The 24,342-nt window shown below is 34.9% G+C and overlaps 1 protein-coding gene across 1 annotated transcript; it reads right to left on the bottom strand.

Moving 5' to 3' along the window:
• Positions 1 to 4,071: 4,071 nt before the first annotated feature.
• LOC141682903 (uncharacterized) lies at positions 4,072 to 5,171 on the bottom strand. Its single transcript, XM_074487589.1, has 2 exons — positions 4,588 to 5,171; positions 4,072 to 4,291 (listed from the first exon to the last, which is right to left on the bottom strand). Exons 1-2 carry the CDS (start codon positions 5,159 to 5,161, stop codon positions 4,254 to 4,256), a joined length of 612 nt encoding a protein of 203 aa, XP_074343690.1. The 5' UTR covers positions 5,162 to 5,171; the 3' UTR covers positions 4,072 to 4,253.
• Positions 5,172 to 24,342: the final 19,171 nt, after the last annotated feature.

The following is a 24,342-nucleotide window of genomic DNA, read 5'->3' as shown; positions in this document are numbered from 1 at the left end:
CACTTTATTTACTCATGTTTGGTTAAAAAGTATCTACTTTGGTTTATACTGTCTCAGATTTAATAATAGTATGCTTATTTGTAAACTGATTTTAATTTGATCTTGTTTGGATCATTTGTATGAATCTGAAAGAAAATGTATATTCTAGTTGTAAAAATCTCAATCTAAAAGATTTGCTATGATCAAAACCGTTGATAGTAATGTAGAAGTATAGTCAAGTTCTTAGTTTGGATTAATTGGAACTTTTTATAATAATGTCAATTAAAAAATAGCTTATTTGATTCACTTGAGTGATCCATGTCTAAAAACTTTCTGCCCATATGCTTTTCAGATGAAGATTTCATTTTTTAATACAAGAAAGGAGACAAACTGTGATATTTAAAAAATCTCCTGATAACCATTTTCGAGTTTGTGTATATATATCTTTAAAGTATCACCTCTTTTGATGCATATGTGATCCAATTTTTATTTTATCACATTAATCCTGAATAGTCAAGAATCATTTATATAAAGATCATGTAAATGATCTGGTTAGTGGCATTTTCTAATGCAGTTAGTAAGTTAGTGTTGCACAAAACGGGTGCTCTAATTTTACTCTCATAAATAGGAGTATATGTTTTTGTTACAGAATTCTCAGAAATTAAAAAATATACATTCTCAATACTGTTTTCTACAACTACATATTATAATTGTATAACAAATTTGTCAATTTAAAAAAATTGAACTACCTGAATGTAATTGTATAGCTAAGCAATCATGTACTTCTGAAATAATCAGCCCTGTCAAGTATAAACATATTCATGCAGATTCTGTGATTTTTAAGCTAGATATCATGTCAGGAGAATATCAGAATTCAAGAGCAAAGCAGAAATATTCATAAGATTATTATTGTCCTGAATTCTAGAATAGCAGAGCCAAATCAGCAAGTGAAATGTCATTCATAAGTACTAGAACCTTACCATAAGTAAATCATTGCTTAGCCCTTCATGTTCACCATGATAATCAGAAGAATGATAAGGAATTGAATCGATAATCTTTTATTTCTTCTTAATATTCCAGAGACAATGTATAGGGTATAAATAGCCTACACAATTTTGCTAAACAAGGAAATACAATATGAGACATTGAAAGAATGGCTGTCAATTAGCCAAGCCTAGAGATCAGCCTTAACATCTGTGATCTTGATTTTTAGGAGGTCAACAGATTATTTTGGGAAATGATAGAAATTGATCTCATCGAATATTTCAACATTCTTCCTCAAGTTGAATAATGGGGTTTCCAATATTCAACTTGCCAAGACAGTGCATAAAAATCTTCTCATTGACCGCCTTTGTTAATATATCTGTGAGCTGGTCTTCTGATCGGACAAATGGAAGCTCAATTATCCCGTTTTCTAGTTTTTCTTTGATGAAGTGTCTGTCCACCTCAACATGCTTTGTGCGATCATGTTGAACTGGATTTTCTGAAATTTGAATGGCCGCCTGGTTATCACACATGATTTTGCTGGTTTGAGTTGGAGGGTACCCAATTTCTTTCAGGAGCTTTCGTGTCCACAATGCCTCTGCTAGACCTCGTGCTATTCCTCGAAATTCTGCTTCAGCACTTGAGAGAGCTACCACTTTCTGTTTCTTGCTTCTCCAGGTAACAAGATTTCCACCAATAAGAGTAAAATAACCAGATGTTGATCTCCTCTTTCCTTTGTCTCCCGCCCAGTCTGCATCAGTATACACTTGGGTTTCTAAGTGTCCATTTGCCTTGAACAGAACTCCATGCCCAGGTGTCCCTTTGAGGTATCTAATAATTCTCAATACGGCTTCCATGTGAGAAACTTGAGGTTGGTGCATGAATTGACTTGCAACTCCTACTGAATAAGCAATGTCTGGACGGGTATGTGAAAGGTAGATTAGCTTCCCAACTATTCGCTGATACCTTTCCTTGTCTGCCAACTTCGCCTCTTCCTCCATATAGAGTTTCTGGTTCACCATCATAGGAGTATCCACAGGTTTGCAGTCAATCATTCCTGTTTCTGCAAGCAGGTCAAGGACATATTTCTTTTGGCAAATAAAAATTCCTTGTTCGGATCTCAGGACTTCAATTCCAAGGAAATATTTGAGTCTCCCCAGATTTTTCATTTCGAATTCTTTAAACAGACTTGTTCTTAACTTCTTCATCTCTTCCTCATCATTTCCTGTGATTATCATATCATCAACATAAATAATTAAGCAGGTTACAAGTTTTCCCCTCCGCTTGAGAAATAGAGTATGATCTGAATTACTCTGTTTAAAGCCATATTTTTTCATGGCTAAAGTAAACCTGCCAAACCATGCTCGAGGAGACTGTTTCAATCCATATAAGGATTTCTTCAAATGACACACTAATCTTGGATTAGAATTTCCACCGAATCCCGGAGGGAGGTCCATATAGACTTCTTCCTTAAATTCTCCATGCAAGAAAGCGTTTGTTACATCGAATTGATGAAGAGGCCATCCCTTATTTGCAGCTATAGAGAAGAGAACTCTGATTGTGTCAATCTTGGCTACAGGAGAAAACATCTCGGAATAGTCAATCCCGTACGTTTGAGTATATCCCTTTGCCACTAGCCGGGCTTTGTATCTGTCGATAGTTCCATCCGGCTTGTGTTTTATAGTAAAGACCCAACGACATCCCACAATTTTTTTCCTTGAGGAAGAATACATTTTTCCCATGTGTGGTTCTTGTTCAAAGCATCCATTTCAGTCTCCATTGCCTCTCTCCATTTTCTGGACTCTAAAGCTTGTTCGATGGAAGTTGGAATTTCTTCAGAGTATAGAGAGGTTGTAAAATTCTGGACTTCTGGCGATATGTTCCCTTTTGCTATGTTTGCCATCGGATATCTAGATCTTCGAGCTTCCTTTTCAGGAGAGTATCTTTTTGGAGGTACCCCTCAGTTAGTTCTTGGAGGGAGTTCATATCTAACTGGTTCTACTTCAGTTTGATTCTCTTGTTCGACCTGTGATGACTACTGTTCTGTTTCATTGTTAGATGATTCAGGAGATTCACTATTTTCATGTGTTTCACAAATAATGTTTGAACTAGAGAATTCAGAGAGAGTAGGAGTGGGAGAATCAACATGCTCTTGAGTTTGAGGATTACTTACCTTAGACAATAGGTTGGGAAGATCATCATTAGTGGTAGTGTTTCCTGGGTCTGTGGATTGTGGTAGTGACATATGATTAATTTCTTCTGATGATGACATCCATTTCAACCAACTCAATGTGTCATTGTACTCCTTTTCCCCCTGACCAGTGTGTTGGGTATTGTAAAAATATTCGGTTTTAAGAAAGTCACAGTTCATGGTGGTGAACATATGACGTTTGTTCGGACTATAACACCGATAACCATGTTGATTTATTCCATAGCCCACAAACACACATTTTTCAGCACATGGATCAATTTTGGAACGTTCTGTTTTTGGTATGTGGACAAAAACTGAACATCCAAAGACACGAGGTTCAAGGGTAAGTGTAGATGGAAGTCTATGGAATTTGGACAGAGCTTGGAGAGGGGTTTTCAAACCAAGAGCTCTTGTTGGAAGACGATTTACAAGATAAGTTGCGGTAACGAGAGCTTCGGACCAAAAAAATTTTGGAACTTGGGATTCAATCATAAGGGCACGAGTTATTTCTAAAAGAAAACGGTTTTTCCTTTCGGATACCCCGTTTTGTTCAGGTGTATGAGCACAAGAGGTTTGATGAATTATTCCCTTTTCTTTGCAAAACTCTTTCATGGAGGTATTTACAAATTCTCCTCCATTGTCAGATCTAAGAATTTGTATGTCACTTTTAAATTGGGTTTTAACCATGGCACAGAAATTTGTGAATTTTGTGAATACTTCGGACTTATTTTTCAAAAGATAAGTCCAAGTCATGTGTGTGCAATCGTCAATAAACAACAAAAAATAATGAAAATTTTGTCCCCCTCCCCCAACTTTTGTTGGACCCCACACATCTGAATGAATTAATGAGAAAGGAAAATCAACTTTAGTATCATTCGGTTTGAAAGTATGTCTATGACTCTTGGTTAAAACACATGTCTCACAATTCAAGACTTTATTTGTAGAAAATAATTTAGGAAATAAACGATGTAAGTAACCAGTGGATGGGTGTCCCAATCTTCGGTGCCATAACCAAGCCTCCCTATCCGTAGATCCATGAGCTAGCATTACAGTTCCTTGTTGAGTCACTACTTCATCCACATAGTATAACCCTTGGCGCTCAGTACCACGCCCAATGATCTTCCCCGTCCTGATGTCCTGTAAGATACAAAAAGTAGGATGCATTAGAACTACACAGTTTAGTTCTTTTGTAACATGACTAATCGATAACAATTTATGAGATAAAGAGGGAACATAAAGACAGTTTGATAATTTCATGTCTTGCGACACTTGAATAGTCCCTCCTCCTTTTACTTGAAGAATTTCTCCATTTGCGGTATGAATCCGAGATTTCCAGGGTTTTGACATTGAGCACATGTCGGAAATCTCATAGGTCATTGTATCAGTGGCTCCACAATCAAATATCCATGAGTCATTTTTTCGAAAACCTATACCTGTCACAGTTTCTTCCTCCTTTTCTTCTTCCACTGCTGCCATAAAGCACGCTCCTCTGCCTTCTCTTCCAGTACCTTTCTGATGGTTATTACTACCACTGCCACTACTGGTGGTTTCTTGACTGCCCACGGCTGCGGTTCCCTTACCATCTCTGCATTTTTTTTGACCATCAGCCCACCACTCAGGATACCCCACAAGTCTGAAGCACTGTTCTTTTGTGTGCTTCATCATACCACAATGATCACATTTGAGCTTGCTTTTATCGATCCGGGGTGATGACAGATTAAATTTCTGGTCTGACCGGCGGCCCTTCGAAATGAGCCCTACCCCATCAAAGTCACCTGTCAAATTTACTCCTGATGCTACCCCTTGTTGTGTAGCCCCAAGAATATTCTGATGGGCTGTTTCTTTACGAACCGCTGCATATGCGGCTTCGGCTGTCGGTATTGGATCCCACCAGAGTATTTCCCTTTTTATGAGATCATATTTTCGATCGAGAGCATTGAGGAATTGAAACAATTTATTTTCTGACCTGATTGTATTGTATGCAGCAATGTCAGTGGAGCATTTCATTGGGTTAGGATCTCTTCGTTCAATTTCTCCCCAGATGCCCTGCATCATGATCCAGAATTCTTCTAATGATACGCCATTTTGTTTCAACTCATTTGCTCGGACATGGAGATCGAAAGTTTGAAGCTTATCCTTGCCACTACTATATGTAACTGTGAGAGCATCCCACAGCGTTTTTGCTGTTGGATACTCTGTTAAGTTACTAGCAAGTGTCGACTCAATGTTTTGAATGAGCCATGAAAATACAATCAGATCATCCTGTTCCCACTGTTCATATTTTTCATCAGTGGATTTCGGTGGTTCCTGGGTGAGATGGTTTAGGAGTGCTTTCGATTTCCCCCCCACGGCAACTCGTATCATCCGAGCCCATAGAGGATAGTTTTGGCTTGTAAGTTTGAGATTAAATTTTAGGCTATCGAATTGATTTGGTTTGGTATTTTGGATCTGGGTTTGATTTTGAACTCCATTTTTAAGAAGGTCGGCAATTTGGATGGCTAGGCTGTTGGTATTTTCTTCAGACATGATTTTTGATTTTGGTAGATGATGAGCACAACTGGATTTTGGATCACAAACACTGCTCTGATACCATGTTCACCATGACAATCAGAAGAATGATAAGGAATTGAATCGATAATCTTTTATTTCTTCTTAATATTCCAGAGACAATGTATAGGGTATAAATAGCCTACACAATTTTGCTAAACAAGGAAATACAATATGAGACATTGAAAGAATGGCTGTCAGTTAGCTAAGCCTAGAGATTAGCCTTAACATTTGTGATCTTGATTTTTAGGAGGTCAACAGATTATTTTAGGAAATGATAGAAATTGATCTCATCGAATATTTCAACACTTCATTTTTATAAAGATGAATTCTAATTAATCAGCAAAATTGACATTATAGGTAGACAAATTTGCATAAACAAGTTAGTAAGGACATATAAATGTTTATTACAAGTAAGTCATTTTCTGGTTGTTAGTGAATTACATTTTAGGATAAAAAATGCAGTGTTCAAAAATGAAATCAACTGGTTGACACGATTTAAACAAGAGTTGTAGCAGCTGATACTTTTAGTCAAGTCAGAAACAATTTACCTTATTTTTTAATTTTATAGGATCAACCAGGTTGTAAACCAAAACACAGTAAGGTTCTCATAACAAGAAACATATAACTGAATTTCATCAGGATTTAACAGAATATGTCATCAATAGTCTTATCTTTAAAGGAACAATAACAGCCAAATTGAAATACAACAGAAATAGCAAAATTCTCAAAGCAAAGGAACTGAATAAGAACTTGATATACCTACAACACCAAAAACTAAATAGCACAGATACAACAGTATTGGTGTATCTATGCAAGAACACAACAAATTACTCTTTGACATGAGATTTGTTAACATCAATAAAACCCAGATTTCCATTAGTCTCATACAACTCAGGCAGCATAGTAATATCTGCCAAACCAACAAACTCATCATCCTTCTGACCAACACCATCAATCTTATCTTTCTTCTCACTAACACAAACACTTACAGGCTCAATTGCCTCCTCACTCACATGCCTTCTTGAGGTTGCTTCGGAATCCTCGAGTAAAGCCTCGTTCCTAAGAATCTTTTCTTCTAAGTAGTTAATCATATTAACCAACTTACGATTGATTTCTTTAAGACTGCTTATTTCAACTTTTAGCACTTTAATCTCATTTTTGGTTTTCTCAAGATTAACAATTTTAGGCATTTTAATCAGATTCACAGGCTAGGGCTTATACACACTCAAGGGGACCTTATCTTGGTAAAGAGTTTCAACATTAAAGTATTCAATTTGCTTAGAAAAGGTTTTGATTAGTTTAACTTGATTAATTTCAAACAGAGAGGTTATAAGCAAGGCATATGGCATGAATTCTTCATAAAACCCTTTTAACATGTTTAAAATTATGACATAGCTTAAGTTAAACTCAACCTTATTAGTTACTAGTTGAAATATTACCTTAAGATCAACAAAATCAAAAACTCTATCTTATTTTGGTTTAGGGAGAATGTTTGTCCTAAGTATGATAACTAGTTTTTGATATGTGTGTGTGAAGTGTTTAAAGTGTATACCCCAGTTAGACTCACAGAGACCCAAAGGCACATCATCATCACATAAGAGACCAACATACAACTCAAACTCCTTTTGATCAAAGACGAACTTATCAAAGATATTGATGCATGGTTTTTGCAAAGTATGACTTCCTAACCTCGTGGCCTTATGGATAGAGTTACTATCAACTTTCAAATTAATCCCTTGCACATAAGACTCAACATAATAAACACCATCTTCCCTTTGACAGACTTTCATGTTCACATAGAATTCACTTATGAGTTGCACATGATAGTTCCTACCTCTATAGAAAACAAAGTTGTCCCATTTAGCATCCATGATTATCTTAAAGAGTTCACCCATTTTCTCAACTTGAATCATCATTCCAGTTTGAATGTTCTTCAATATTTTGTTGAGTTTACAAGAATTGGTCAGTTTGACCAATGTAGGTAAGGGTGTTGTTAAGTGTGTGTATAGCAGTGATGGTGGTGCAAGGTTTAAAGGAGTGGCATTGACGACTTGATTAGAGTTAGGGTTTGTAACTCTTGGTGAGTTTTCATGTGTACTGTGATATAGTGGTGTTTGGTGTGTGATGTTGTTGAGTTTTTGCTTTTTATGGTGAGGATAGTGATGGTTATAGTTTGAAAAGAGTGCTTCATGTGACTGTTGTGGAGAGTTAAACAGTGATCTCTTATCAACGGTGTCAATGAGAGGGAGAAGCATTGGAGCTCTCCTTGGATAAAAGTGAGAGTTTCTAGAGTCCATGCAAGAAGAAAATGAATGACAAAGAAGAAATGAAGTGCAGTTTGTGTTTGTATATGTGTGTGATACAATGCATGCATAGAAGTGGTCTTATAAAGAGTTCAAAGAACTCCTGTGGTAGCATAGTGAATTAGAATAAAGAATTAGCATAATATGTATGTGTATGCATGGCAGACAAATGCATAGTACAGATTTTAAATGTAAAGCAGATATGGATGACCTCATGTAAGTTTGTCAACAAGCCACTCAAGTAATAAGCACAGAAAGGACAGGCATTGTCTTACTTAGACACTTACTTCCAATTTTATTTAAAGATTATATTGACTTCTACTGAATGCATTTTATTTTGGTTGTTTTTATATGATAGCATTTATGCAAGAAGAGATGCAGTGCTTATGTATGCAAGGTCTGTGCAGAGAGTTCAAGAAATAGAACTTTCAAGGCTGTGCATATGCATTTTGTTAGGTGACACAACACTGTAGAAGGGGGTTGAATACAGTGTTTATACAATCAAATCGATTTTAACACAAGTATGTAACAAAGATCAAGTATATTCAAATAAACTATGTTACAATATGAATTGTTGTTCTCTCTCAGTGATGAACAATATCACTAAGAGATGCTAGGTTACAATGTATAATCTTCTCGATAATGATAACACATATAGTGTAAACCCTAAGCTGTGTTTATATAGTACACAGTTACAAGATATATTCTAATTGATATGGAATATAATTTTTTTCTCCTAAATATATCAATTAGATATCTTCTACAAGTCTTCTAGTCTTCTAACTCTTTCCATGCATATCTTCTATTGTTTTAGCCCAGATCTTCTCCTTTAAATCAGCCGCATTCCTTATCTGAAAGTCTTCCCGAACTCAAGTACTTATATGTATCTTCGGACACCTTAAGTTCTGATATTAAGTTCTGACTTCAGTAAGTCCTGATTTTAGTAAGTCCTGCTATGTCTTGTTGTTAAGTTCTGAAAAATAACACAAATTATATTAGACATGACATCTCAAATATATCTAACAAGGTAATAGGAGAGAGAGAAGAAGTTCTACTGAAGATTGAATTTCATCCAGTTGTGCTTTTTGAGAAGCTTGATTCTGCAGGACCTCAGTAATTTGGGCCTGTTGCTTCTCCTGAATCTTCTCAATTGCTTCAACTTTTTCATAAATGTCGGATTTTATTCATCACAGAAGCATGGTAAAACATTTTCTTGATATAAAATCCATATAATCGCATACAAATCGTGAATAAATCGAGGGATCGATTACTAACCTTTAATAGCGATCCAAGAACGATGAATAGAGATCTCTAGCACCTGCTCCTCAAGTGTGAAGCACTCCACCGGTATCCACCAAGAGATCAAAATAATGGAGGGAGGAAGAGGTTGAGAGAATTAGTTGCCTCCCTCTCTTTTCTACTTTAGAATTAGGGTTTGTATTTTGGGTTGAGGCAAATAGGGTTTATAATAGTATATTTATAGGCAAAATTTTCAGCTGAAAATTTTCTCATAAAATATTATTATTATTAACCCTTTAATTGATTATTCTTATTAACCAATTAACTAATAATTAAAACACCTTTTAATCATTAATCTCTTTTCTAAACACTTTAGAAAAATAATTCTCTCACTTGATTTAATTTTCAAAATTAAATTCTTAATTAATAATATTAAGAACTTTTCTTAATTAATTTATAATTAATTAAATCTCATTTAATCAATTATTAAATTTGCTAATTAATTATTTATTTCATAAATAAATAATTACCAGGCATTATTAATTAATTCCTCCACCATTAAATCATTCTCTTTTATGGTGTGACCCTATAGGTTCAATATTAAGCCGGTAGTAGAAATAAATAATAATAAAACTATTTTATCATTATTTATATAAATTCTCTAATTCATTAAATAAAATTAATTAATAAATTAATCATATTTATTCTACATCGTGAGGGATACTTCTCAGCATATCGCGACTATCCGGATAATACGAATTCACTGCTTAGAATACCAAGAACCTATTCAGTGAATAGTTACCGTATAATTAATTCCTTCTACCCTGCAAGGTCATGGTTAAATACAAGGCATAGAACTCGTGTCAAGCCTATCTTATTTAATCATATCCTTTCCCATTCACTATGCTTAGTTCTAATTAATGTAAATTAGAAACTCCTTTCTAATTTCATTCACTCTCGCCAGAGATTCCTGAACTAGCATAAGTGGATCAGCATTGAACATTCTCTTCCTTCACTGGAAGGGGTAGATCCTTTATTGATCATACACTATCTTCGTGTACAAATTTCTACACCCAGTAGAGCCCTTATTATTGTCCCTGGAGACTAAGAACTAAACCAAAGTATAGTTCAGTATACACAAGATGACTATGATGACCTCAAGTCTAAGGATACTTGTACAACTATCACTATGTGAACATCTGCTGACACGTGAGTGAACTCCATCAGTTGTTCAGCTGTGTGAGTCATGTTCAGTGAACTTATTCTATAATAAGCACCTACATACTAGCTATAGTGTCACCACACAAATGTCTATGAGAACAGACATCCTTCATAATGAAGCAAGCATAGTATGTACCGATCTTTGCGGATTACTAATTACCAGTTAGTAATCCTATGACCAGGAAATATTTAAGTTCAGAGTTATCATCTTTTAGGTCTCATTATTATGATCTCATCATAATCCATAAAAAGCTTTACTCTAAACTATGGTATATCTTATTTAAACACTTAAATAGATAAAGCCCGCAATTAAAACCAAAACAAGTCTTTTATTAATATCAATGAAATTAAAACATATTACATAAAAGTTATTCCTAAATCATCATACATGATTGGACTTAGGACACATCTCTTTCAATAAATAGGTCTAATAAACCTCTTTTTATCAAGCTTGGTCTCCATATCCAGCTTTTCAGCTTTTTCCAGAAGTTTGTCAACCTTTTCATGAGTGGTAGAGTGTTGACCTTGAAGAGACTTGACACTCAGAGCTGTGACTTTGAGTTGGTGCTTAAAATCAGAACTTGTCATTAGCTCATCAGCTTTGGCAATGTGCTCTGTCAGAACTTTAGAGCTTGAAATGAAATCAGTTTATTCCACTTCTTAGTCCACTCCACACCTCTGTGAGTATCTTCCCAAGGAATAGGAGCAGCTTGTTCAACAAACTTTTCAATAAGTGCTTCCTTTCCAAGAGTAGGAGCTGGAGTATCTACTGAAACACTGTCTCCAGAACTTGAAGAAGACTCATTATCCTCTGACAACACAAGAGTGTGTGAGGCTATAGGAGATTGATCATCAGAATTTATCTCCTGAATTGGTGTAGAGGGCATCTCAGTCTGTAAGATTGGAGAATTTATTGTAGATGGCTAAGCTACTGATGGAGCTTCCAGATAAAGAACAGTTGAAATGTGCAGCCTATGGATGTCAATTTCAGGACTTAATCCTAAATCTTCAACTGTTGCAGCTTGGACTGGAGATACAGGAGGTGTGATAACTGTTTCCTGAACAGTGTCTTGAGCTTGACTTGGGGATGGAAAAGCTTCAATTATGATTGGCTTTGAGATCAGAGATTCCTGATTTCCTTCCTCAGCTTCTTCAGTATTCTCTGATGGAGGCTTAGCCATATACCTTACTGCCCTCTGTTTCTTTGATCTCCTTGATAGGGAAGGAGTTGCTTGATCAGCATTAGAACTTACAGTTCTTTTCCTTTTCAAATTATCATGACCCTCACCTTCAGTATTTATCAGATGGGTTGACCCTTTAGCTTCTTGTGTCACAGGTTCTGATGCATAAACCTGTGCTTCTTCTTCATCTGATTCATCCCTTAAAATCATCCTTTTTTTCCTTGGTGGAGATTTAGGAACAGATTTTGCTCTTTTAGGCCTTGAGGAAGAAGGTCTGATGGTAGGTGTTGATGATTGTTGTTGTGAGGATTGTGCTGGTTGGAAGTATGTTCTGATGGTAGGTTGAGTTGGTTGAGGTTGAGAAATGGTAGGTTGTGTAGGTGCTGATGGAGGTTGGGATGGTTCGACATCAGGATATATGGTAGTATAGGTGTTTGGGTCAGAGTTTACTAAGACCTGTTTGACTGATTGTGGAATTTACAGGGGTCTTAGAACAGTTTTCTTATTATCAGTTGATAATAAGTCATTAAAATCTCTTTTAGCAAGTTTAAATGGTGAAATCAACTCACTAGCTAGTTGGGGTGCATCAAAGCTACAAAAACTGTATAAAAGCTGACAAAATCTAGCAAAGTAAACTGTATTTCTATCTTCTGTCATTCTATCACCAATGAAACCTAGTACAACATTAGCATAATCAAACTGAGATTGAGTAATTAGAGCATACCCAATTTGCTGACTAAGTATTGGAATTGCATCAAAGTTTGAACATTTGTTTGCAAAAGTTCTGGTGATGCAGTCAAAAAAGAAACTTCATTCCTTCCTTATGTATGGCCTCTTCAATTGTCCCAGCTTGGACAATGATTTTTCATAACCCAGATTAGCCATCATCTGTTGAAGAGCTGGCTCCTCAACTGTTGAAAAAATGCAGTCTTCTGGAAGATGAAGAGCTTGGCGAATTGTAGACACAGTCACCACATGTTCATCTTCCCCGGTTGTGAATATAATACTAGGGGACCCATGTGCACCACCATCATCATAAACCCCACTCATCAAAAACTCCAGTATATGAGTTCCTGAGAGGTATTGAGGTTGGGTCAAAGCATACTCAATCTCGCTGTTAGCAAGGAAGTCCTGAACAAAGTGAAGATCTGATGGGGCTTCATCCATGCTAAGAATAGCTAAGTAGCTGTTAGGAACAAACTTAGCTCCATTGAAAACGATGTCTTTTGGTGCCATTTCTGTGAAAAAAAATCAAGTGAGAATAGTGTGTACACAAAGTGTTTGATTAAATGCCTGTGAGAAAATAGAGTTTCAGAGAATATTAGTGGGTGAGAGAAAATAAGAGAGATGAGAGAATGAGAAAAGTAGGTAAAAGATAAGAAAATCTTTTAACTTTCTTATTTATACAGCCCACGTGACAACGGCTATATTTGTGAAGCATGACAGACAATTTACACCTGGCAACATGTGAACAGTCAGTAAATAGTTAAAGCAATAGTTAGTGGGCACGAGAAATAAGCAGTAATTATTGTGCACATGCAGTTTTTCAAGACTAACACGTTTCCCACCAAACAAATGATTATGACTAATTTTATCTCACTTAAATATATTCTGATAAAATATGACCGTTCAGTATATACCACAAATAAGTCAAGTAAATAAATAATGTCACGTAAGCATCAGAGTTTCCATCAGGATTTAATATCATAACTTGACTATTATCAGATTTAACGGTCATCAGAACATGGCTTCTGTTCTCAGAAAATGAATGTTTGTTTCTGTGATTCTTCATACAAAAACTGACTTGTTTCTTCAGAGGTTAATCATCAGAACTTGTCCTCAAAATTTATTCATATGACACTTAACTGTTTATCTAAAATAGCTTAATCACCACAATAATTTTCATCATTCATATAGAGTGATAGTGTGTGCATTAGCAAAATATCAGATAAAGATTAAAGTCTGATATACTTCAGTACATCTTAGAAATAAGGCATAACTAAGAAAAGTGCTTAAAATCTGTCATTAATAATGAAGTCTACTATAGAATAAATTTATGCAAGAATCCACCTCAACTGTTTGTGCTCATTTTGTGCATCTTTTAACATTCTTTTACAGTGGCTTCTCAGTGCAAGTGAGTCACAACTATTATCAGAATTTATGCTATTATCAGAGTATTTCTCCAGTAATCAGAGAATATGAAAAGTCCCCAAGAAAAATTTATTTGCTTTTCTAATGCATATAACTTAATACCAGCAATGCACTTGGGTCTTCCCTTTCATATATTTACTCTAGATCTCAAAGGAGTACCTGACTTCAATTTTCTTTTCTTTTCTATTCTTCAGATAAGTGAGGCTTATCAAGCATGTGGTTCATCCTTAAGATTTACTGACATCAGAATTTGACAGATAAGAAGAAGAATCTAGTTTGTGACTTAGTAATAAGATACACAAAGTAAATTTGACTGAGCTCAACATCAGAATTTGCTTGTGTTAATGAATTTCCACATAAACAACTAATTCAAACATGGGATTTCTAGTATGTTAAAGACTACTAGGTCAGCATCTAGCACAGTAATCCTCATTGGATTGAATAGTCACAGAACATTCAAAACACTATCAGAGTATATAGAATCACATCAGATAACAATCAGTATTTAATATATTACCATTTAAGCACAGATTATATAGAGATAAGACAATCTGTAAACACTGATCATAAAGTCTGATGCATGAGAAAAAAACTAAGCAGATTTTGAGAAAGAACCTGAAACCATTCCAAGTTCATTTACCAGACTTGTAAAAGTAGCTTCACATAGTGGTTTAGTGAAGATATCTGCTAGTTGTTAATCTGTTGGAACAAAATACAATTCCACTATACCTTCAATCACATGTTTCCTTATGAAATGGTACATAATGCTGATGTACTTTGTCATGGAATGTTGAACTGGATTACCTGTCATAGTAATAGCACTTTGATTATCACAGTAAATAGGTATTTTAAAAAATTCTAACCCATAGTCCAGTAACTGATTCTTCATCCAAAGAATCAGTGCACAACAGCTTCTTGCAGCAATATATTCTGCTTCTGCATTTGATGTGGAAATTGATTTTTATTTCTTGCTAAACCAAGAAACCAATCTGCCTCCAAGAAATTGGCACCTTCCACTAGTGCTTTTCCTGTCTATTTTGCATCCTGCAAAATCTGCATCTAAGTAACCTATTAGCTTAAAATCTGATTCTCTAGGATACCACAATCCTAGATCAGCTGTACCCTTGAGATACTTGAAAATTCTATTCACAGCTATTAGATGAGGTTCTCTTGGATCAGCCTGAAATCTTGCACAAAGATAGGTAGCATACATGATATCAGGTCTACTTGCAGTTAAATAGAGTAAAGAGCCAGTCATACCTCTATAGTTAGTAATATCTACTGATGAACCAGTATCTTTATCTAACTTGGTTGCAGTGGCCATGGGAGTGGATGCAGCTGAACTGTCTTGCATTCCAAATTTCTTGAGTAAATTTCTGGTGTACTTGGATTGATTTATGAAAGTACCTTCTTTATTTTGCTTGACTTGAAGTCCCAGAAAATATCTAAGTTATCCCATCATACTCATTTGATATCTTGACTTCATTAGCTTTGCAAACCTTTCACAGAGTTTGGCATTTATAGTACCAAATATGATATCATCAACATATATCTATACCAAAAGTAAGTCATTTCCATGGTTGAGGTAGAACAGTGTTTTATCAATTGTACCTCTGTGAAATCCACTTTCCAGAAGGAATTGAGTTAAAGTCTCATACCATGCTCTTGGAGCTTGGTTAAGGCCATAAAGTGCTTTGTCAAGTCTGTAGACATGATTTGGAAATTTTGGATCTACAAATCCTGGAGGTTGTTCATCATATACCACTTCTTCCAATTCTCCATTGAGAAAAGCACGTTTCACATCCATTTGAAAGACTTTAAACTTCTTGTGAGCAGCATAAGCCAAAAAGATTCTTATGGCTTCCAATCTAGCAACTGGTGCAAATGTTATATCATAATTAATACCCTCCTGTTGAGAGTAACCTTTAGCAACCAGCCTTGCTTTATTTCTTGTAATTATGCCATCACTGTCAGTTTTGTTTCTGAACACCCATTTTGTGCCAACAATTGATCTGTTCTTTGGTCTTGGCACTAGGGTCCAGACTTTATTTCTTTCAAATTTATTTAACTCTTCCTGCATTGCTTGCACCCAATCAGCATCTTGAAGAGCTTCATTCACTTTCTTTGGTTCAGTCTGAGACAGAATGGAATGATATAGACATTCATTTGGTATTGCAGTTCTAGTTCTGACACCTGCTTCAGGATCTCCAATTATTATGTCAGGTGTATGTGATTTGGTCCACTTCCTTGTAGATGGAAGTTGATTTCTAGAACTGGATCCTCCCCCATGATCCATGTTGTCTCCATCAGCATTTTCTGATGCTCCCCCTGTAGTTATGCTCTCTGAATCTTCAGAATTTGAGTTGGATCCTTTAGGATTTGAAGTATCAGAGTTTCCAGAATTATCAGAATTTGGCTCATCAGAACTTAATGAATTAGAACTTGAAGAGCCAATGACAGGTTATGATGCTTCTTGAGAGTCTTGAGTTGTGGTAGGATCTTCAGCTTGCTTCCCCTAAACAGGTGCATTTTCCCTTGGAGTAGTTACCACAGTTTCAATGACATAAGAATTTAACCCATCAGAACTTACAGGATCAGTATTTAAGCCATCAGAATTTATAGAATTATTATTTAAATCTTCATTTTCAAATCTCAGTTGATCGTGATCATTGAAATCTTCAAGTCCAGTAATCTTTTTATCATCAAAAGATATATTGATAGATTCCATGACAAACCTTGTTCTTAAATTGTAGACTCTGAAGGCTTTTGTGGAAAGTGGGTATCCAACAAAAATACCTTTATCGGCTTTTAGATTAAATTTTGACAGCTGTTCAGGATGAGTCTTAAGAACAAAACACTAGCATCCAAATACATGAATGTATTTTAGATTTGGCTTCTTTTTCTTCACCATCTCATATGGTGTTTTTCCATGCTTGTTTATGAGTGTAGCATTCTGTGTAAAACAAGCAGTCTGCACAGCTTCAGCCCAAAAGTAGGTTGGCAGCTTTGCTTCATCAAGCATAGTTCGTGCAGCTTCAATGAGAGTCATGTTCTTTCTTTCTACAACTCCATTTTGCTGTGGAGTTCCAGGTACAGAAAATTCCTGCTTTATTCCATGCTCTTTGCAGAACTCTTCCATGATTGAATTCTTGAACTCAGTGCCATTATCACTTCTTATGATTTTAACAGAATCTTTGACCAATTTATCCAGCTGTCATACATGATCAGTTAGAGTAGATGCAGTTTCATTCTTCTTGTGCAGGAAATACACCCAAGTGTACCTTGTGAACTCATCCACTATAACCATAGTATATTTCTTCTTTACAATTGACATGACATTTACTGGACCAAATAGATCAACATGCAGTAAGTGATAAGGCTCAAGAATTGAGGATTCAGTTTTGCTCTTGAATGAAGATTTTCTTTGTTTTACCTTTTGACATGAATCACAAAGGCCATCAGGAGTAAATACTGATTTTGGCAGTCCTCTCACAAGATCTTTCTTTACTAGCTCATTTATGTTGTTAAAATTTAAATGAGAGAGTCTCTTGTACCAATTCCAGCTTTCTTCAATTGATGCTCTACTCAACAGACATATTGCAGAACCATCGGAGTTTGTTGAAAGTCTGGCTTCATATATGTTACCATGCCTGTAACCTTTCAGAACCACTTTGCCTGTAGAATTAATTACAACTTCACAGTGTTCTTCAAAGAAATCCACATTATAACCTCTGTCACATATTTGACTCACACTTAGCAGATTTTATTTATGTCCTGAGATAAGAGCTACTATTTCAATGATGACATTCCCAAGATTGATATTGCCATATCCCAGAGTTTTTCCCATGTTTCCATCTCCATAAGAAACTCCTGGGTCAGCTTTCTCCACAAAGACTGATAGCAGGGCTTTATTTCCTGTCATACGTCTTGAACATCCACTGTCCAGAACTAGGATGTTTTTCCTGTTGCCCTGCATCACAAAGACTACTATTAGTTAGTTTTAAGGACCCAGACTTGCTTGGATCCTTTGGCCTTTTTAAGTTTGTTAGCATTTGCAGCGGATTTAATTTCAGAGTTTATGCTAACATGCTGTTTATCAGAATTTATATCAGACTTTGCATCAGACTTTACACTAGAAGGAATAATACTAACTTTCTTCAAAGAAGGTTTTATTTGATAATAATCATAGTACAAACTATGATATTCCTTACAAGTGTAAATGGAATGCCAACAACTACCACAATGAAAACAAGGATTTTGTGGATTAAACCTAACAGGCTGACTCTTAATTCCTGATTTAGGAGGTAAAGAGTTTATATCTTTATTTTTCCTGTAAAAAGAAGCAAGATGGTTAGAGTTTCCATAGTTATAACATTTCTTTCTAGGAGCATTAGGAACAGGCATATAATTATTGCTTTTATTCACACCTTCCTTTCCATTCCTATTTTTCCTAGCTTCTTTTGCCTTGTTCACATTTCTAATCTCTTTCAGCTTATACTTAAGCTGCTTCTTTGTCATTAAGTCTATGTTAACTTCAGCTGGTTTTTCCTGTTTTAATTTGTCAGAAGTTGGCTTTTTTTTTCTTTGTCAGAAGTCTGATCTCTATAACTAATGAACATGGTTTTAAGATATAATCTCAACTCAGTAATATCATCATTATGAAAAGCATAAGTTGTTTGAGATACCTTCAATTCAGCAGTTTCAGTACTGCTATCAGCATTTGCCATCAAGGCATAGTTCACCTTATTTTCAGAATCTGAAGTGTCTGTCCAACTTTTCTTCTTTATGACAAGTGCCTTGCCTTTGTCACTTTTTCCTTTCTTGTAGTCAGGAGATATGTGGCCTCTTTCACCATAATTGTAGCATTTAACATTTGAGTTGTCTCCTTTGTCAGACTTTCCTCCTTTGCCTTCAGACTTTTTGAATCATTTCTTATCAAAACTTCCACCTTTCCTGGAAAACTTCTTGCCCTTTCTAAATTTCCTGTAGGCTATCTTTGTGATACCATTCACCATAAGAGCACACAGTTGCATCATCTCTGCATCAACATCCATTTCAGGTAAACTTTCAGTTTCTGAATCATCATCATCAGAATATGATGACTCTGAATCAGACTTTATGATGAGAGCCTTTCTTTTGCCCCTTTTTGAGGCAAGCATTTTAGGAGATTCCTCCTCAACTTTAAGAGCAACTGACCTTGACTTTCTTCCATGCATCTTGCTCCTTTGATCCATCTCAAGTTCATAAGTCTTGAGCATACCATAAATTTCATCAAGAGTAGTTTCAGTAATGTCATAGTTGTCTCTTATGGTAGTAGACTTCAAATCCCAATTTTCAGGAAGAGCTAAAAGGAATTTTAGATTTTAATCTTCAAGATCATATTCCGTGTCCACTAGTGACATATCATTCAAGAGTTTGATAAACCAGTCATATAAGTCAGTTAATGACTCATCGGCTTTTGAGTCAAAGTGCTCACACTCTTGAGTGAGTATAGTCCTCCTGTTCTTTTTTATTGCATCAGTTCCCTGGCATCTTGTTTCCAAAACATCCCATATCTCCTTTGCAGTCTTGCATCCAATTACCCTGTTTGACATGACATTATCAATGGCACTATACAGCAAATGCCTTACCCTTGCATCCTTGGCAATAGATGAGATGTCTTCGGCTTTGTAATCTCCTTTCTCCATTGGTATGGACTTTGCTGGTTGATCAGCAACTGCAACAGAGAGCTTGGTAGGCTTATATGGTCCTTAATTAATTCTGTCAAGGTATTCTGGATCTGTAGCTTCCAGAAACATAGCCATCTTCACTTTCCATATGGGATACTCAGAAGTCTCAGTATGGGAACCCTAATAGTCTCATATCGACTGTGGGTTTGAGTGTTTTGAGTTTCTTGAGTTTTGGTGGGCTTAGTTGGGGTTTGTGTTTCTTCAGACATGATTATTTGGATCTTTACTGTATGTGTGTTAACTGAAAAGCTCTGATACCACTTGTTAGGTCACACAACACTGTAGAAGGGGGTTGAATACAGTGTTTATACAATCAAAACGATTTCAACATAAGTATTTAACAAAGATCAAGTATATTCAAATAAACTCTGTTACAATATGAACTGTTGTTCTCTCTCAGTGATGAACAATATCACTAAGAGCTGGTAGGTTACATTGTATAATCTTCTCGATAATGATAACACATATAGTGTAAACCCTAAGTTGTGTTTACATATTACACAGTTACAAGATATATTCTAATTGATATGGAATATAATTCTATCTCCTAAAATATATCAATTAGATATCTTCTACAAGTCTTCTAGTCTTCTAACTCTTTCCATGCATATCTTCTATTGTTTTAGTCCAGATCTTCTCCTGTAAATCAGCCACATTCCTTATCTGAAAGTCTTCCCGCACTTAAGTACTGATATATATCTTCTGACACCTTAAGTTCTGATATTAAGTTCTGACTTCAGTAAGTTCTGATTTCAGTAAGTCCTGATATGTCATGTTGTTAAGTTCTTGAAACTAAACACAAATCATATTAGACATGACATCTCAAATATATCTAACACAATTAATGAAGCATGCATTAAAGAACCATGAGTGTTCATTAATATATTCCTTTTATAAACAAAAGAGTGCTAAAAAGAATAGATATTATACAAAGGGACAGAGGTTCGTTAAATAGGTGCAGTCACTTTGTAAAATTATGCATTAAATGACCAAGACTCAACTGTTCATGATTGATGTGACTGATTTTGGATTCTTTTAGACCATTTAATTTCCACTCATATAAACATCAGCAACCAAATATCAATTGTAAATATTCGTACATCCATATAGAAGATGCCAGCAACCAAATAAAGCCATAAACAGCTTCTATTTGTGGTCGTTTCACTAGTGATCCAGATACTGGGATTCTCTAAGGGATTCCCAGCCAGGTCTTAGTGTCAGGGCATTATGTGTGTGTGATTTATACTACATGAGGAATGCAATAATCAATCTTTATAAATCAACAAATAATTTTAACAAGTCTACTCGTCCAAGTAAACAACAACTCATGACATATAGTAAAAACTTTGAGTATTGCACATAACTGTTTTAAGTTAATTATCATTCCACTGTGTTATCACAAATTCACATTTGATTTATTCAAAACAATTAATCACTTAAGTTTAACTTTTATATTAATATACTACTCACTGTATTTCATCAAGATAGATTATAAACTGTTGTAATTCACAGAGTCAAGAAGCAGTAGTTCAGATACATAACACATCACAAAGAACTTTCATATTTATCTCATTTTAGATGAGCAGTCTAGATAGACAGTCATCGATCTGATTAAAGTTCATACCATAAGTATTATTATTTCACAAATGTTAAGAATCTTCTGATCAACCATCAAACAATCGTAATATCCTAATTCATATTTTCAATTTATCTTTTTTAAGTAAACAATACTAGCCAACATCTTTATATGCTTTACAAATGATCATATTAATTCAACAATTCACACATTAATGGCTAGGAACTAGATTTGTATTGCTTAGTGAATCTATATACAGACTAGTTAATTCAAACACATAAACAATCATCCTGAGATCATACACTAAGCATATAACATACTAAGTCACTTTTCTTAACAGTCCATAGCCTTGAAGCAAAGAATTCGAATTAAGTTAAACTGTTTTAGTGATTTAGTCTATTAAAACTACATGCACCAGAATTAATAGCAAATAACTTATGACCTTTTTTAAAAAAAATAAACTGATTCATCACTTAATCAAATTAAGTACAAATGATCCCATAAATACATAACTGATATCTCAGATAATCCAAAAAAATCGAGTTCAATCACTTAAGTCAGGATAAATCAAATCAATACACTACTGATAACTCAAATAACCCAACACAAATTGAATTCTACATTTAAATCAAGATGAATCTATCAATACACTATTGATAACTTCAAATATTCCAACACAAATTGAATTTAATCGAATGAATAACAAAGATTTCATCAATACACAGTTGATAACTCAGATAAACACTAAATCAGTTCATGCACAGGGATTAAAATCATTTAAACCAAAAATAACTTTGTTTTAATATAACTAAAACATCGAATCAGAACTCAAACAACCAAGCAATCCAAAGTTCAATCATCAAAACAGTTTATTTCGAATAATCCAAATAGTCACGCAATAATCAGTTTTGAATTAAAAGATATACCTGAGTCCATAGCATTGAAGCATTCATGGATACTTACCTGACTCAACTCGTCTGAACCCGAGTTGAGTGACTCAGTGAGTTAACTCGGTAACTCGTCCGAGTTGACTCAACTGAGTCGAGCCGATTCCTTCGCCAAACATCACTTTTCTCCTCGATCTATCATTCTTCTGTTCTTGTTCTTCGTTTATCCTGCAAAAAATGCTCAAAACATCGAGTTAGGGTTTTGGAAATTCACCAATTTCAGTCAAACAAAAGTATATATATATATATAAGTGTGTGTATGTATATTCCAATTCAAAACCCTAGTTCAATTGATTTGAACTCGAGTATATTAATCGAAATCTCTTCGATTTGCCCAACCCTAAACTTTGATTTAATCGATTTATGATTAAATCCTTTAAGAATATATGTATAGTATCTGAAAAATGAAGTTTGATTGTGTTTTGAGTGAAAGAAGTCGATGAATACATCGGAAAAGTGAGAACGAAAGCTAGGGTTTCAGAGAGAGAAAGAGGCGAGAGGAGAGACTGAGTATAACACCCTCCAAATCCGGGGTATAGATTTGGGGCATTATTAATACTAACTACTCACTAAACCTGTACAAGCATAATATAAATAAAATAATTACCCATAACTACTACTACTCGGGATCTTTTTAAGGTTAGGGATTGAAAACAAGAACGACAAACCAACTTTATTACAAATCAAACTAAACAACTGTCTCAAGAACTCTCTTTGCTATAAAACATTATTCTAATTACATTTTAAACTAAACATCTTTTATTCAAACTATTACTATTACTTATCCTGCTACACCTGATCTGGCAACTCAAAGCTCTCTTCTAGGATAGGGACAAACACCCTTGGTATAAGAGGGTCCCACTACTTGACTCGCTTCTTGACTACTCGGGTTCTGATGGATTTCATTCTCTACCTTAACTGAAAAATAATGTGAATAACAATAAAAGGGGGTGATCCAAAATTGCTCAACAAGCCTGCAACAATGTATATAGTATAGAAAGAAAAGAATAAATAAACCGGTAATCTGCTGGATTGAACAACCATCTGATTTTGTAAGAATAATAAATTGCCATTGCTGGCGAGTGCCAAATGAACAAGACTGGAAAAAATAATCAACATATGCACTATAACCTGCTGATCAGTCAGGATACAGTGCAGATTTATACCCAACTGCATAGACCCAACCAACATAAGGGTAACCCAGGCAACTATGGCCTCATAATCAAGGGTTCGGTTAATACTCGGCCCGTATAGTAACAATCAAGTCCATAGCTTAGCATCCAGAACAATCGGTATACTTTAGATGTATCCTAACATCAGGATATATCAGAGTATATGTAACAAGGGTAAAAGTATTAAAATATAAATAGAGGATTCAATAAATTGGGAGAAATCAATAATTGAAATGAAATAGAATAAGAATCAATAATTGTGTATCAGTGTATATGAACAAGAATTATCAAGGTGTAATTGATAAGGAAAGTGGGGTATATTTCACTATTTTGAACTTAGAAAAGGGGAAAAACTTGCTTGGTGTGCACTTCACCTCGTAAGCCTCACTGCCTTCGGTCTCTGTCTTGATTCGCCTTGCGGATATGGAATCTATCATGGAAAGATATTTGTTTAGATAACTTACTTCATACGTGTATCTCGAATTGATACCACGTAGCCCTAATCGTCTACCCATACGATTCTATCTGACTCGTATATATAAATATATATAATTATATAGCACATAAGGTTCACATAATCACGTAAAGCACATAGCACATAAGGCAAATAATTGATATTAGACTCATAATTATTTTTAGGATCGATACTAGACTTATACTCGCACAAAGAAACACTATCTGGTTCGATTTATAATTTTTTCGGAATTTATTGGACTCAATTTGATCCCTAATAGGGCCCACAAGCAATTAACTACCATAAGACGACTCGCTTCCGGAATTATGATTTATAATTATTTTTAATGGAATTGGGTCATTTTTCTGATTCTAAGGGTCTTCGTTTCACTCAAATCAGACTAACGGTTTAATTACTATGCAATAAACAAGATTTAATTAATTATAAATCAATTATAAATAATTAATCATAATTAAATAAACCTTAATTATATTTTTAAATAATTATTTAAGAATTATTGTATTTTAAAATAATTAATCCTTAATTATTAGAATTAATTACAATTTATTATAATTAATCACAAATTATATGAATAAATCGATCATTTACGAATAACTATTCGATACGAATAACTATTCGATACGAATAACTATTATAACTATATT

Source organism: Apium graveolens, chromosome 9, assembly GCF_009905375.1.
Source record: "Apium graveolens cultivar Ventura chromosome 9, ASM990537v1, whole genome shotgun sequence".
In the NCBI taxonomy this organism is placed as follows: Eukaryota; Viridiplantae; Streptophyta; class Magnoliopsida; order Apiales; family Apiaceae; genus Apium; species Apium graveolens.
Note: the sequence above shows the minus strand (reverse complement) of the source record. Positions and strands in the feature narration are given on the sequence as shown.

Coding starts and splice junctions, on each gene's coding strand:
- LOC141682903 (XM_074487589.1), bottom strand. CDS start 5,161: ATGAAATGCTCCACTGACATTGCTGCATACAATACAATCAGGTCAGAA. Junction 4,292..4,587: donor GGAGGAAGAAACTGTGACAG/GTATAGGTTTTC, acceptor TGTATCTTACAG/GACATCAGGACGGGGAAGAT.